Consider the following 15,669-nt stretch of genomic DNA (forward strand, 5'->3'; position numbering starts at 1 on the left):
AGTAGCCCGCTGGTTAATGGTGAGCGCAGCACCGAAATCAAAGAAAACAAAATGCAGATGCTTAAGCTTCGTATCCTCAACACAGTCCACATGTGCACTGATTCTTCGTCACAATCTGCTCGATGAAAACACCGGCTACTTATCCGGAGTTCCCGGGTTCGAACCCGACCGCGGCGGCTGCGTTTTTATGGAGGCAAAACGCTAAGGCGCCCGTGTGCTGTGCGATGTCAGTGCACGTTAAAAATCCCCAGGTGGTCGAAATTATTCCGGAGCCCTCCACTACGGCACCTCTCTCTTCCTTTCTTCTTTCACTCCCTCTATCCCTTCCCTTACGGCGCGGTTCAGGTGTCCAACGAGATATGAGACAGATACTGGGCCATTTCCTTTCCCCAAAAACCAATTATAATTATATGAAAGCATTTAAAATGAGGAATCACTCTCCCATTCCTCAGAAATATGTCTAGCATTTGGGGTTTTAAATCCAGAAGGAAAGGCTTTGATCATTTCTCTCGTACGTCTCATGGTCCGTGATTAATTGACCAGTTAATCCTAAGGGGAAGAGAATGAAAACTCGGAGAACGAAAGTTTTACGCTCGTCCCATAGAAATGTACTATATCGCGGAGAAAATTCTCTACTACGCGTGAGCCGTAAATCCGATAGCGTAGTAGCTGGTGGCTTGAGACGATACTTGTAGAGATGAAAGTCAGACTCATGGGCACTAACGTTGAACTGTGAAACAAATTGATTACTGGGAGATATAATTACGTCGATATCGCTTTTCGAACGTCCTGAATGTACTTATTTTCACCCTCATATACGTCACAACTTCCTTAAACGAAATGCCTGTATCGATAGCCCAAAAGAATACTAACTACTAATGTGCGTGCAAGGGTCAACAACTATTGTAATGGATTGTTCCCTTCTAGAAGCCAATGGCGCGCGGCCTTTCCTCTTTTGTTTGTCAAACGAGAGGCCACCAGATTTCGCTGTAATTACTAGCCACGTGCAAGTTTCTCTTCATGCATGTGCAAAATTTTCGTAAGCACATTAGGCGTCTAATGGTTCATGCTCCTTATCACCTTTAAATTTTGCTAGGTCGAGAGCGACCGTCCTTCTGACCTTAGTTGACGGAGCACTTGTTTTATCGCTGCGCCGCTGAACTGCTTTCTGTTTGAGACACGAGTTCGCCCAATAAAGTTTTCGTGTTGGATGCAAGCTTTCTTGTCATTCTGGCCTGACTAATGTTACAAGTACCTAACAGAAGCAATCAGTACAAGCTGCGTATGCTGCCACAGATACTGACGCATACTGAGTATCGCATTTTCAGAAATTATGTATGTCCAATGAGCGACTTCAGCTACCATAAAGAGCGCCATTTTTGTTGTTCACGTATGTTCAACCTTCGGCGTGTCCTGAAACGGCCTAAAATATTTGGTTTAAATATCTGTAAAAGATCTCAGATTGTGCAGTTGAATGTAAAATGCCCTCTATACTCTTAAATTCAGGGACTGTTATATTTAATTTTGAATGCGTGCTGGATGATCGATCGATAGTGTTGATCCTGAAGTCTCCTGATGGTTCGGTGATCCGGCGACACGTTGCGGAACAGGCTGGACAACTTCGGGACACTATTTCTTTATTGCACGGGCTCTCACAGGCGACATGCCCTCCAATCTCCCCGTTCGCGCCAAAAGCTCGCGCTTAAATCCCTTCGCCCAGCATTCTGGGGACCCTTTTTGTAACCAATAGGAAATTCCTCTTCTCGGAGCCAATCAGGAGAATTTTGTTCAAACTGAAGGAGCCAGCACTGAGTACACCGGTGCTCACGTTATTGTTGTCTCGCGGGCACCGCGCGAATTCCACGAAGATGTTGCGCATTTCCGCTTGGTTACAGCACACAGGCACAAAATCACTAAAAACGCCAGCGGAAGCTCAGGGAAACCGAACACCCAGTCCGAACACCACGCGCACTGCCCTGGTCGCGCTCCCCCCCCCCCCCCCCCCCCCCCCCTTCACCCCTCTGCTGCCCGCTCCGAGGCACCTGGCCCGTCCCGCGGTCCACCGTTAAAAGCCATAAATTCACACGCGACCCCCTCTCGAAACCCCAGGGGTCCGCGCATCGGCCGCGTCTTGCGGCCCGAGAGCAACCTTACAAGGACGGGCCTCATCACTGCCGGTTAATAGTGTTCCTATATATGCTGCAGGGAGCAGAGTTGCGCGACTGTCTTCCCCACGCCGCTCGTAACACTATTCACGGAGCGGCGATCACGTGCTCACGCTGACGTATTTTGTTCCAAACCATGTCTGCTCATGCCCAACACATGAGTGGGAGGGGGACAGCCGCTCCCATCTTGAGCACAGTCTCCTTTGTTATCCCACTGAGGGGGCATTGTGAAGCCCCCACTGGGAGGTGGATAGGGCCGGAGGTTCCTCATCTTGAGGGCAGTCTTCTTTGTTATACGACTGAGGGGGTATTGTGAAGCCCCCACAGAGATGAGGAGGGGTACTTCTAATCGGCTGTCTCGTGAGGCTCCTGCCACACGAGAAGCAGCTTTCCCGCAGAGCTTGGAACAAAACGGCGGACCTTCGCGCAACTCTGCCCCCTGCGGGAGCATATACAGGAACACTACCTACAGGAACACCGGTTAACCGCCGTTGCTGCCATCTGCCGCGTTTGTCTCAAAACAAACCCATTTCGACGGCGCCGGGATTACGGCTTATTGAGGAGCTCCGACAAACAGCTAACACACACAAAACCAAGGGGGGCAAGCTACCGGCTTCGGGGTGCGCGCACGATTGGTCCCTGAGCAACAGCTCGGCAACTTACCTGTTATTAATATGTAAGCATCGCAAATCTCAATTTTTAGTTCCTTACGTTGTAAGCTCAGCTGGCTGGTATGAAACGCGCATTGCTGTGAAGTTTATTAATGCAGCCCAGTTAGGTTGCGAAAAACTTCTTTTTGGGGTGCTACTTCGTTTCCTGAATCACGTGAGGAAAGTTCATGCTCTCGTGAGGTTTATCGAAAGCGATCACGAGGCTGCAGAAATGCAGGAGAATAGTGCAAAGTTGGTAGTCATCGCCTCTCAGGTAAGTCTGTTGGCTCGTGAAGGCCGATATTATTGATACAGAGCGCAGTTCCGAACTAATTTTGCTTTGCTGGCAGTTAATTGGTGCTTGCAGTTACTGTCAACAACGGACTTAATTTTTGCGTTGTCATCGGTTGGGACGGGCAGTCGTGAGACGCCGCCAAACTTCAAAATGTCTTTCCAAGAGGACATCTTAGAAGTCGCGTGCGTGTGTTTAACGTGCTCTGCTCCTGCGGCCAGGGTTGGGTTCCGTCTATAACCGTTCCTTTCTCGAAAGACATGAGGCATTTTCCCAGAGGGAGGGGGGGGGGGGGGGCACCGTGCATTATTATTGCTGCTGTTGTGCAAAATTAAAGAAGCTGCGCTTGAAATTTCAGGAGCTACAACTGTATATATTTACGCTGCAGAATCATTTACTCTTTGAAATTTGCCATCCAAGTGTTACACGTCGCATATCGTTCTACACACTACCTCTCGGAACACGAACTGCAGGCTGATAGCCTTGCTTTTTAGCCAAATATAAGGGTAGAACGCGTGACTTCTGTACGTGCTCGAAGCATGCATTCGACCATACACAGTCGGGCTAAAGGAGAGAGTGCGCAAACGTTAATCCGTTATTGTTTCAGATTTCTCTCATGGCAAAGGCGCTGACTATGCGGTCTTTGCGTAAAGCGTAAGAGGTAAAATATAAGGGCTTGACGGTTACCACTGATGTGGGTCGAACTGGAACCGAGCGTGCGTTCTCCTTCCGCGTGAAGGGCGATGGGGGAATGGCGACCCCACCGAGGTGCGGCGGGAGGCGGAAACAGACCCCATTGCGGAAGCCGTAAGAAGAAAAGCGCGCTTTTCTCTAGACCGACCGTGGCTCACCAAACCGATTTAAAGGGAGGAACAGGTTCGGGGTGGGGGGGGGGGGGGGGGGGCAACCCCTAGAAGAACGCAATGCTGAGCAGCACAGTGAGCAGGGGAAAAGGATGGAGGTTGGTAGTAGGCACTGTAGGGGATACAGGTGATGTTACTAAACTTAACGCACAGCGAAAAAAGAGAAAACGATGGAGCAGAGGCATAAGTAACAGACGAAGGATTTTCTACCTAAATATGCAAGGGGGTCGACGGGAGCAAAGGTGGGAAGAACTTTGGAACAATCTGAAGAAGCAAGAAATAATAGTCGCAGGGCTTGTCGAAACAGATCTACGCAATAAAGAAACCCCACCACAAAACAAAGGCTATATATGGGAAGGCTTAAACCGCCTGGATGAAGAAAAGAGGGGTGGTGGCCTAGGCTTTCTCTACAGTGTTGGTTCCGATTGGGAGAGGATTCCAGGGACATGCCAGGAACTCATGTGGCTGACAGGAAATTTGGGCACCCGCAAGACAACACCGGGCCTGGTTTACCTGTGGACAGGACAGGGGGCGTATTAGAAAAACTGGTACTCTGAGGTGCGTAGAGACCGATATGGCTGCCATGAACAATATGCCAGTGTTTATTGTAGGTGACTTCAATGCCCAAATCGAGGATCTGGATGGCATGACGGACAGATGGGCAGATTGCTCCTGGACTGGTCCCATAGACAGGACTTAGTGGTTGTCAATACCACAGGCAAGTGTAGGGGGAAGACAACTTGGACTATGCACTAGAAGACCAGCAGCATAGACTGCTGCTTAATAGCACATGCCCTTCTGCCTCAGCTTCTAGAGATGGTGATTGATGAAGCAGGCTTCCAAAGCATCGGAAACGACCACATTTTTGTGCTGTCATTTGGAAGGGAGGGACATACACTTGTTGACATGGCATACCCAGAACATCGGAATAATTTGACACCGGCAGAAATTGAAGACATTGTGGCACTGCTAGACAGCGAAGCTGAGGGTGTAGATGTGCAATCATATAAAGACTTTGAACTCTGGATAAAAAAGGCAATAGCTTCAGTAAAAGCTAGCCGGTCAATCCACAAGTACTGCAGAAGACATAGACCTAAAGCATGGTGGGACAAAGAGGTGTCCAATGCCTTAAAGCAACGTAAAGCTGCTTGTATACAGAGAGCTTCGACATGCCACACTGCGGGGCACACCTGAAATGATAGATAAGCTGTGGGAGCCATACCTTGAAGCGAAAAAGCTTTGGTACAACAGAAGGTGCTGACAGTTAGCAGAAAGCTCTTCCATGAAATTAAATCAGCTGGTAGAGGTGGCCCAGCGAAATTCTGGCGGTATATCCACACCCTTCAGCCAGCGGCTAAACTGACATGGTGACCCTACGAGAACCAACCACAGGGGAGGAGTACGAGGAAGCAGCCTGCCTGGGCTGCATTGAAACACATATGGCCCACCAGTTCCAATCCCCGATAAGCCATGATAGTGCAGCACTACTACCCACAAGCCCACCTGCCGGATCTGGATGTGACACAGTCACAGGAGAGCTGAAGCGGGCACTGCAGCACATGGCGGGAAGCTCGGCAGCAGCAGGGCTGGAGGGCATACCATTTTTAATGAAAAAGGAGAAAAGAACACGGGACCAGCTCAGGGACGCTTGCACGATATAATGACCACGGGCACTGCTCCACCAGGGTGGCGGTGTTCACGGATACAGCTGGCCCTAAAAAGAGAGGAGGAGACAAGGCCCTCTTGAGAAGTTATAGATCTATTGCAGTAACGTCCGCTTTGTATCGCTTGTTTTTCCACATTCTGCGAGCTCGCATACAGAGGTGGACGGAAGGTGCTCAAATTCTGGGCGAACTTTTCGACCCAATCGCCGACTGCAAGACAACCTTTTCGTTGTGACGTCTTCCATTGAGATTGCCGCCAAACAGAAGCGAGAGGTTGTGCTGGGCTTTCTGGATATAGTACAGGCATATGACTCAGTGAAACACAATCGACTGTGGGAGGTCCTGGAGGCATAGGCTATCCCGGAACCCCTACTACACTTGTTGAAGGTCTTATACACTGAAACCCAGGCTGTGGCTACTGGGGGCCTCAAACACCATGCCAATCGACTTGTCTAGGGGACAGCGCCAGGGCTGCCATGTCGCCGATCCTGTTCATGTTGTTTATACCGGAGCTAGAGCGGCGCCTTGTTGAGAGTGGCGTAGGTTTCAACCTCACCTACATGGAGGATGGCGCCACTCGTACTCGAAGGCTGCCAGCCCTCCTGTACGCAGACGATATAGTACTGCTTGCGGACAGCGTGGGAGATCTCCAGAGCCTCCTCGACATGTGTTCATCTGAGGGAGATGACCTCGGGTTCTGCTTCAACGTCGCGAAGTCTGCACCAGTTAGGTTCCAGCCGTATGCGTCCGAGGACAGTGGACAAGAGACCCCACCCCAGCATCTTCAGAACAGCAGTGTCCTTTGGTTGCCGTCCTACAGATACCTGGTAATAGAAATATCGGCGGGCCGAAACTATGTACAGGACTTCGAGAAGCGACCCGCCGCGGTGGCTCAGTGGTTAGGGCGCTCGACTACTGATCCGGAGTTCCCGGGTTCGAACCCGACCGCGGCGGCTGCGTTTTTGTGGAGGAAAAACGCTAAGCCGCCCGTGTGCTGTGCGATGTCAGTGCACGTTAAAGATCCCCAGGTGGTCGAAATTATGCCGGAGCCCTCCACTACGGCACCTATTTCTCTTTCTTCTTTCACTCCCTCCCTCATCCCTTCCCTTACGGCGCGGTTCAGGTGTCCAACGATATATGAGACAGATACTGCGCCATTTCCTTTCCCCAGAAAACCAATTATTATTATTCGAGAAGCGACTCCGCACGAAGGCCATCGGACGACGGGTTTTCCTGAACTCACGGGCACTATGAGCTTTAAACCGCTTTGAAATCACCCGATCGCTATGGAAGGCAGTGGCGGTCACCAGGCCTTACTTTCGGGAATGCAGTCGTCTGTTTATCGTCCGTGACTCGCCAAGTTTTGGAGACGCGACAGAGAGAGGTGTGACCTTTGGACATTGGAGCTCACGGCAGTATGCCGAACGAGGCGGCACAGGGTGATCTGGGGTGGTCCTCCTTTGAGGCACGGAAAGCCGTAGCCAGGCTGACCTTCGAGCGCCGCCTTAGCGAAATGCAGGACAGCGGCTGGGCGCGGGAAGTGTTCAAGTATGTTCACCTGAAGTGGGACAACACCAAGTGGGCCCGTTGCACCCACAAGTGGGCCCGTCGCAAGTGGACCCGTCAGGCGGATAAATACGGAGTGGTACCCCCCTTCCACTTACGTCAAGTTTTCAACCCAACGGACGGCAGAAAATACGAGAGCAAGTGAGTGCGATGCGAGGAGCAGCGTCGTTGGCAGCAAACGGCCTGCGAGAAGCCAGCCCTGGACTTTTGCCAACAAGGGAAATCAAAGGACGAAAAGGAGCCCCTATATGACAACACTAGGGGCAGTGGACTGTTGAGCGAAGCTAGGAGCGGTGTGCTTCGCACCTTATGCCTTCGAGCAAAGTACACGGAGGGTATGAACACGACGTGTGAACTTTGCGGAGGCGCTGAGGAAACCATCGAGCATATCGTGCTGGAATGTGCAGGCCTACACCCGTCGGTTTCGGATGCACAAGACAATTCCTTAGTTGGACCCATACCACCTGACGCGATCAGCGGATCCAACAGCCTCGGTGCACTAGCGATGGCACTCGGTTTTCGCCGACCGGACGAGCCACCGCAACGGAAGCTGGTTGAGCGAACCAAGCGGCGCTTGGAACACTGGTGGGGCACACGGCACGGTCACGCTCCTTAAGGCTCAGGGAGTCCAAAACGTGCCACGGGCGTGTGCTAGGAGTTTTTATTCTTTAATCTTTATTTTTGTTACCTTCTTGGCTTGATCCGGTTTTTCGTGCCGTTGATCTCTCGATACAAAGGGATAGCCATCATCATCGTCATCATCGCTTCCCCCTGCCTAGGCGCCCTCCTACTGGCTGCCGCGCCGGCGTCTCCCTGCGGTCCGCGCGACGCTCGCGGAGCCCCCTGTTCTCCGTGGCCTGTCAGTTGCCCAGCAACCTCCCCAGGCCGCGCCAGCGCTCGGCACTCCCTGCACCTTCGCGGGTACCCGCTGTCTGCAGCGCAGCCACGCTTCTCCTGCAGCCATGGAGGCTGCCGCGAGCCCTGACCAGATTAAAGCCCCTTGATAATATGAAATTATCAAGGGACTTTAGACCAGACTGCCCCTGCGGACATCAGCGCCTCCCGCCACAGCGCCAGCGTGGATTGAGATCCACGCATGTTCCTGCGGACACCTGGAGGCGAGTGTCCAGCTCCTCCTGGCGAGCGGAACATCAACAGGGACGCCGGCTGCTAGATGCGGCCTCTAAGCCGCCCAGGTCCCACAGCCCGTCTCCTTTGCCACATCCTCCCACTGCTCCCCTGCTCTGACCAGGCTGCGCTCGAGGGCGGCGGCTGCCTTTCTGAAGACATCGGAGCCGACTCCTTTTGCCTCCATGCAAGAAGCCCAACGGCAAGAGGGCGGCCACCCCCCTCCTTCTTCAAAACCAGTTCCAGCCCCCAGTCAGACTCCAACTCCTGGGCCTCTACAGGAGGCTTTCCATCCCCTGGAGCAAACAAGCTTCAACTTCTGGGCCTGCCCCCCACATCTTCTTCTACCCCCTCGTGCCCCACGACTCCAGTTCACCTGGTGCCATGGAGGATGATCTTGTGACCACGGAACAACAATCCGGGGACCACCCAGTGGAGCCCACCTTGGATCTGCCTCCCAGCACCCTCACACCTGAGGCATTACCCAATTCTACAGAAGTGGAACCCTGAGGAGGAGGGGTGGATACTAAAGGAGCCCACGTGGGCGCCGTCGTCGGCCACGCCGTCCCCTCTCCCTCCTGAGACAGTAGAACAACCTGATGGGGACTGTCCTCTTCCGGCCCCGAGGAAAGGGCAACACCTTCCAACACCGCTGCAAGTTCCAGGTTGCAGCGGAGCTGTCCACCACACCAGGTGTTGTTGCCTCCGTGCGTGTCAACCCCTCACGGAACATTGTGGACGTGGATGCAGTCACCCCTGAGGCCTTGGGAGCTCTCCTTGACGTCCGCTGCCTCGTTGGGATGGAGGTACGACCACGGCCAGCTGCAGACAAGGGTACCTTCATGGGCTTTGGCCATTGTGTTCCTGCTGATGTGGGGGAGGCTGAGCTGCCTTCAGCCCTGGAGGCCCCAGTGGCCCATCCTTGGAGTACGGCGCGTCCAGGGCACCACCCTGAAGATTCCGCTTTACGGTGTCAAAACCACCATCCCATGTGGCGCTCTACAAGCTCCGACTGCCAGTACGGCCAGCCCTGCCGTGCCCTATCCAGTGCAGTCGCTGCGACCGCCCTCGATTCACGTGACGACCAGCTGTACACATCCCAGGCGCTGCCCGCCACTGCGGTTGCCACCACGGGACCGGTGCCTGTGATGCCTCTGCTCCACGGTGCACGAACTGCGGCGGAGGCCATCCAGCTGACAACCCTGCCTGCCCCCGATGGCAGGAGGAATGACGCGTGGCAGCAGCAGTTGCAGCCGCTGCGTAGCTTGAGTCACGGAGGGCCATCCGGTCGAACCTCCGGACAGGAAGGAAATCTTATGCCCAGGCCACCAGGCAATCAAGAGCTGACTCCCCCAGGCCACCCCCACAGGCCCTGCAGCCCGCAGCCCCAAGACGTGGCCTAGGACCTTCCCTTCCCAGGCCGGCTTACCACCTACCCCCCCCCCCCCCCCCCCGAGCGGCCAGCTGGAACAGCTGACGCGGACCTTGGATGCAACACTCCAAACTGTCACGCAGCTCTTCCCAGTAACCAGCCAACCACCACCGAGCGTAGCGCAGGCCCAGCAGCAGCAGGCAAACCCCCATGGCTAGCCTTGCACGGATGACCGCCAGACCACGGGTCCTCCAGTGGAACTGCCGTGCGCTCCGTCCCCATCTCTCCGAGCTTCACGACCGCCTCCGGCTGGAAGAATATGACGTCCTGGCCCTCCAGGAGGTTTATCTACAGCGGGGAAAGCTTCACCTGCCTGGCCTCATCGGCTATGACAGCAGGTCCTCCTGCCAGCAGCCCTTCTGTTTGGCAGACCCATGCTTGGAGGACAGCCATCCTCGCGGACCCTCCCGGGCAGCCATCTTCGTCTGCAAGACTCTGGCCCAGGCAGAGATTTTGGTGAGTGATGTGGTTGTGGCCCCCATGGAGTTCTTATAGGTGAGGGTCAGGCTGGGTCGAGTTGACACAGCTATGACAAGTGTATACGTGCGTCCCCGGACCCATTGGGATGCCGAATCCTTGCCTCAGCTGGTCAGTCTCATTGGCGGCGACTCTGCTCGGCGGGGACTTCAACGTGGCACACCCGCGATGGGGATCCCGCAGGGCGCACCATCGTGGCCGTGACCTAGTTGCGGCTCTTTGCAGCACTGGGCTGCATGTCTTGAACACTGAGGTCCCAACGTTTGTCCGTCGAGGGGGCGTCCGCACATGCATTGACCTCTCCATTGGATCGTCGCGATGTGTTTATGGATGGCACCCCTCGTCGGACGCTTGGGGTTCGGACCACTTCCATATTACTCTGGCTCCTAAACTGGACAAGAAAGTGTATGGACGGAGATGCAAGGTTGTCCACTGGGACAAGTTCCGGGACCTCCTCCGCAGTTGCCCAATGCAGGACGACATCCTAATCCATGTGGCTCGGTGTTCTAAGGCGGCCACGGTCTGCTTTGAGGTTCCCCCTAATCAGCCCGTCCCGGATCTCTACCTTCGCCAACTGAGAGCACAACGGCGCCGGGCAGAGTGGAGGGCCCTTCGCACAGACAGGCCTTGGAGCATTGGACTGAACACAACCGGCTGGATGCGACCTGCCGTTGGACCCACAACCGATGCCGCAGAGAGTCATGGGAAGGGATCTCTGCTTCCGTGGTGACCGCCAGGGGATGGCCAGGGCCTGGCATCTGTTCCGGTCGCTCCTGGAGCCTCCCTTGCAGTGGGCCCCCTAGCTGACCATCGCATTGGCTGGTGGACTCTCCTACCAACAGCTGGCTGAAAAGCTGGCAGAGGCCCTCCTCCCTCGGGAGCCCCCTCCTTATGGTCTCTACCCCAGGCGGAACAGCAGCCAGGTGGCCGGCAGACAACATGCTGCTGACATCACGGCCATCTGCTCCATTGCTCTCACGAGGGTAGAACTCACCTCTGCTCTGCTCCATTCTAATCGCCGCAGCGCTCCTGACCCAAATGGCATCATCTACCAGATGCTCCGGCACTTGGATGACGCCATGCAGACAAGCCTGCTCCAGACATACAATGAGGTCTGGACAACAGGCTGCCTACCTGAGGCCTGGCGCATAGCCCTGGTGGTCCCGGTCCTCAAAGCTGGCAAGCCACCTGCTGACCTGAAGTCATAGAGGCCTGTCTCGCTAACATCGGCCCCAGGAAAGCTCCTGAAATACATGGCTTTGGGCAGGGTGCAGTGGATCGCTGTGGTCGCAGGCTTCCTGCCCAAGCAGCAGTCTGGCTTCCGGAGTCACCGCTGCACTGCTGATGCCATATCGGACATCGTGTCCAGCCTCGAGCAGGCACATCACTCTCGCCACGTCATCTGCCTGACACTCCTGGACGTGAAGAGGGCATTTGACAATGTCACTCATTAGGCCTCGATGCTGTGGACTGCCTTCGTATCCCCGGTAACCAACGGAGGTACATCCAGGGTTTCCCGAGAGACCGCACAAGCTGCGTCCGGGCGGGAGGCGCTACCAGCGCCCCCCACCTCCTCACGAGAGGGGTCCCTATGGGCAGCGTGCTGAGCCCCACGCTCTTCAACCTGGTGATGGCGCAGCTACACCGCTGCCTTTCTGAGGCCCCAAGACTCCCCGTACGCATTGCCACCTACACTGATGACATTGCTCTTTGCCGCCACGGACCACGGCGCCAGAGGGTTCAGGTCATCAGGGAAGTGCAGCGGGCCATCACCAGGGTCAGCTCCTACCTGGAACGGGTGGGCCTGCAGCTCTCCCCCACCAAGTCCGAGGCCATGCTACTCAACACTCGGCCAGAAGCACGCCCGAGGAAGACTTGCCTCAGCATCGCAGGCCGGTAGCCCACATGGCGGCATTCCTGCCGCTACCTGGGCCTCCTGATCGACCGCCACCTCACTTGGCAGCCAGCTGTCAAGGCCTTCTGCAGGCAGGCAGCCATGGTCCGTGGCGCCATCCGGAGGCTCCTGGATGAAGCTAAGGGCATCACCCCACAAATGGAGCTTCGTTTCTTCCAAGCCATGGCTGGGGCCCAGTTCCTGGACACCCTCCCGCTCATCCAAATGATCACCAGCCAGCAGCTAACCATTGAGCGCTGCTATCCGTCTGTGCCTGGGACTTCCCCGTGGCTCCCAGGCCCCTGCCACATTTGCAGAGGCGGGGGTGTGGCCCATGGAACTGCAGGCCCAACGGGCATCACTCCGTCATATTGGGCGACTCCACCTCGCCCCGGACGGACGGCCCCTCCTTGAGCGCCTCCTCAGCCATCCCCATTCACGCATGGGGAAGATTTCCCTGGCACTCGAGCAGCTGTTGGGAGAGCAACCAGAGCGCCTACCTCCCCCTCCACGAGCAGACCTGGGCCAACGGTTCCGGGTTCTCTTGCCAGCATGGGGACAAGGCCAAAGCGTCTCACCCCAGCAGTCGGCCTCCGCCAGGAGGCAGCGGCAACCCTGGAAGAGAACCTGGCTGGCTGCACTCAGCTGTTCACAAACGGTTCGGTCCTAATGGGAGCCTTTCTATCTGCTGCTGCTGCCTCCATTTCCAATTCGTTGGCAGAACAGGCAAGCCAGGCTCCCGTTCGTGGCCAGTTCCACCGCACCAGAGCTGGCGGCCTTCCATCTGGCTGCCGACATCCTGGACTCCCATTCCGCCATGCAGTTCGCAGCCATCCTGTGTGACTCCAGGGTGGCCCTCCAGCTCCTGCAAGAGCCACGGGGCCGGCTCCCCATTGTCCGCAAGCTGGCCGCCAGGATCAACGGCATCTGCTCCCGCGGCTGCTGCATCTCCCTCGCCTAGATCTCCAGCCACGTCGGAGTCCCGGGCAATGAGGCTATTGATGCCCTGGCCAAGACAGCTCATGGAGTCTCTACACCCTTCTGCACTGCAGTGGTGCCCCTGGATGCTGCCGAGCTATCATAGAGCGGTAGATTGTACTGGAGCACCCCGACCCAAGGTTGCCCAAAGGACACCCCCACAACTACTGCCAGACAAGGATATCCCAAGACGGCAGAGGTCCCTCCTCCTCGGCTCCGTGTGGACTGCTCATGGACCGGGGCTAGGCTCTACCGAAAGGGTTTGGCCCCCTCTGCGGACTGCTCCCGCTGCGGCCACCCGGAGGAGACGACAGACCACACGAATGCCCCGCCTTTGTCGTCCACCAGGCAAAACTGGCTTCAAGCTACAGGGCCCTGGGACTTCCTTCGGATACGGCCAGTGCCCTCCTCTTCCCCACCGGCCCCAACGCTTCCAAGGCCTTCCAGTCTCTCCTTACCTTCTTGGGGGACACGGGCCTGAACAGCTACTGCTAGTCCATGACAGCTGATGACTGCGACGGCGCCTCCATCGTCCCTATACTCTCTTTCTCCCCTTCCTCTCCCCCTTTACCTATTCTCCTCCCTATCCGCACGCCAGCAGTGGTGGTGGTGACAACTAATCAGTCACAGGCCCGTGTATATTTCCTTTCCTCTTCTATTACACCGCTTACTACTACTACTCATCGGGAGGACTTCCCTCGTCATTTCTTACCTTGCACAATGTTTCATTTGCTTCATGATTTAATTAAGTGTGAATAGAAATGTCTTGTTTTCCTTGAGTCTCCCTCGCAGTCTCCTCCTCATTTCTCTTGCGGGGCACCACTGCGGAACGCGGCACACAACAACGAGCGTGCGACGAGCACCTGACCATGCACATGGAGACAGGGGGCGCGCCGGGAAATCTTGTATTAGAGTCACTGGAAAAAATTTCAGGGTACCGCAAAGGTCGGGATTTGACTGGCAACACTGAGCGGCCACCGCCATATACCTTCTAAGCCGACTGTGTCGCAAGAAGGCCGGCGTGTTGGAAGAGCTTGATATTCGGTGACACATCGGGTTGAGTGTTTACTGAAGTACAAATACTCTGTGTCCGGAGATTATGGTTGCTAAGAGCGAAAAGCAAATGTTATTTTGTGCGAAGTAATGCAGCCGGTGGTTGTTTTGCACGCCGATCGTGTTTACTGCTGGAACTGTGCTACGATTGTGGGCAGCAGCTTAGCGCTGTTATCGGGATCTTGTGCGCGCGTTTTTTCCCCCTTCCGCGGAGCGAGCTACGAAGGAAACATTCACCCCCGTATTCACAAACCGACCTTTACCTTCCATTTCGAGGTCCTTACCTTTACGGCTCCTTTCCGGGTTTCAGAAACCAACCTGGCCCTTAAACTGCACCTTTAGCCGCCCTTTCGGCCTCGGAAAGGGCGCGTTCGCAAAGGTAGCCCCTAGCCTAACTTTAGCAGCTCCTTTCGTCAATTCAACATGGCAACCGAGTACGATCGACGACCGCTTTTCCGATTTATAAAATTCACGGAGTTAATGGCAAAAATCGAGCAGGTGCCCCATCGTGCGAAGCCGGCACGGCGAGTGCTGAGGGATCGCCAGTACCCGATGGAGCTGTTCGACGATGAGCTTCTCGCGAGGTACCGCTTATCGAAGCCTGCCGTGCTGCAACTCTTGCCTGTGCTGCCGCTGCATCGCTGGCCTAACGGACGAGGTTGCCCCGTGCCGCTGCTGCTGCGACTGCTCACAACCATTCGATTTTACGGTGCGGGAACTTTCCGAGTTGTCGCCGGCTACCCTGTCGATGTATCCTTACCGGTAGTATCGATTGTATCCACCGTAATCCGGCACTGGTCCAGTTTCCCTAAACCGAACATATGCAAAAACTAAAGCAGGAGAGACATGTGCGAAAACTTCGTCGGTGCGCCGCGCTGGTCGCCGCTTGCGAACTGCCGCCCCACTGCAAGCAGGGAAACACCGATCGGCAAGCATCGATGGGCAGCTCGGCTCAAGCGCCGCCCGCGGCCGGTGTCACGCTTTGAAGTTCGCACCGGAAAAGGCAAAACATCTATGTTATCAGAAAGACTGCCTGCTATCGTCGAGCAGCGACAAAGCATGCATGTGCAAGTAGCGAGCTTTAGGCTACAGCACCACCCGCGTGAACGCCGCGCTACGAACTGCGCCCGGCTGCCCTGGTCGCCGCTAGGCCTATAGCCTGTTTCGCATCGATACAGCAGCGCACAGCGCTTCAGAAGTCGCCTGCGCTGTAATAATGGCGCACTTTTGATATCACTGTGCTGTCAACAGCTACATCTCGCAATAAACTAAAAATATGGTCGATTTGCACGACGCCTTCGGCACTGGAGCTGGCGGACGCCAAGCGAGCCGGACCGCAACGGCGGGCCAAGGTTGTTCTCGCAAGAAATTTGCTCGCATCACAGTTGTCGCTTTTACCAGCAACTCAGTATTGGCCAGTACTCAAAAAAATGATATATTTTTCAGATTTTTCTATCCCATGTTTTATTATTTATGTCAAAAACAATCTTCAGCTCATTTGTTGACG

The 15,669-nt window shown here is 55.3% G+C and overlaps 1 protein-coding gene across 1 annotated transcript in view; it reads right to left on the minus strand.

The window, feature by feature from the left end:
- Positions 1 to 13,338: 13,338 nt before the first annotated feature.
- Positions 13,339 to 15,669, minus strand: part of LOC144129808 (uncharacterized) — a 20,240-nt gene continuing 17,909 nt past the window's right edge. The window contains exon 5 of the mRNA XM_077663880.1: positions 13,339 to 13,397. Coding sequence (XP_077520006.1) covers positions 13,339 to 13,397 — 59 coding nt within the window. The remainder of the gene's footprint in view (positions 13,398 to 15,669) is intronic.

The sequence above is a fragment of the Amblyomma americanum genome, chromosome 1, assembly GCF_052857255.1.
Source record: "Amblyomma americanum isolate KBUSLIRL-KWMA chromosome 1, ASM5285725v1, whole genome shotgun sequence".
In the NCBI taxonomy this organism is placed as follows: Eukaryota; Metazoa; Arthropoda; class Arachnida; order Ixodida; family Ixodidae; genus Amblyomma; species Amblyomma americanum.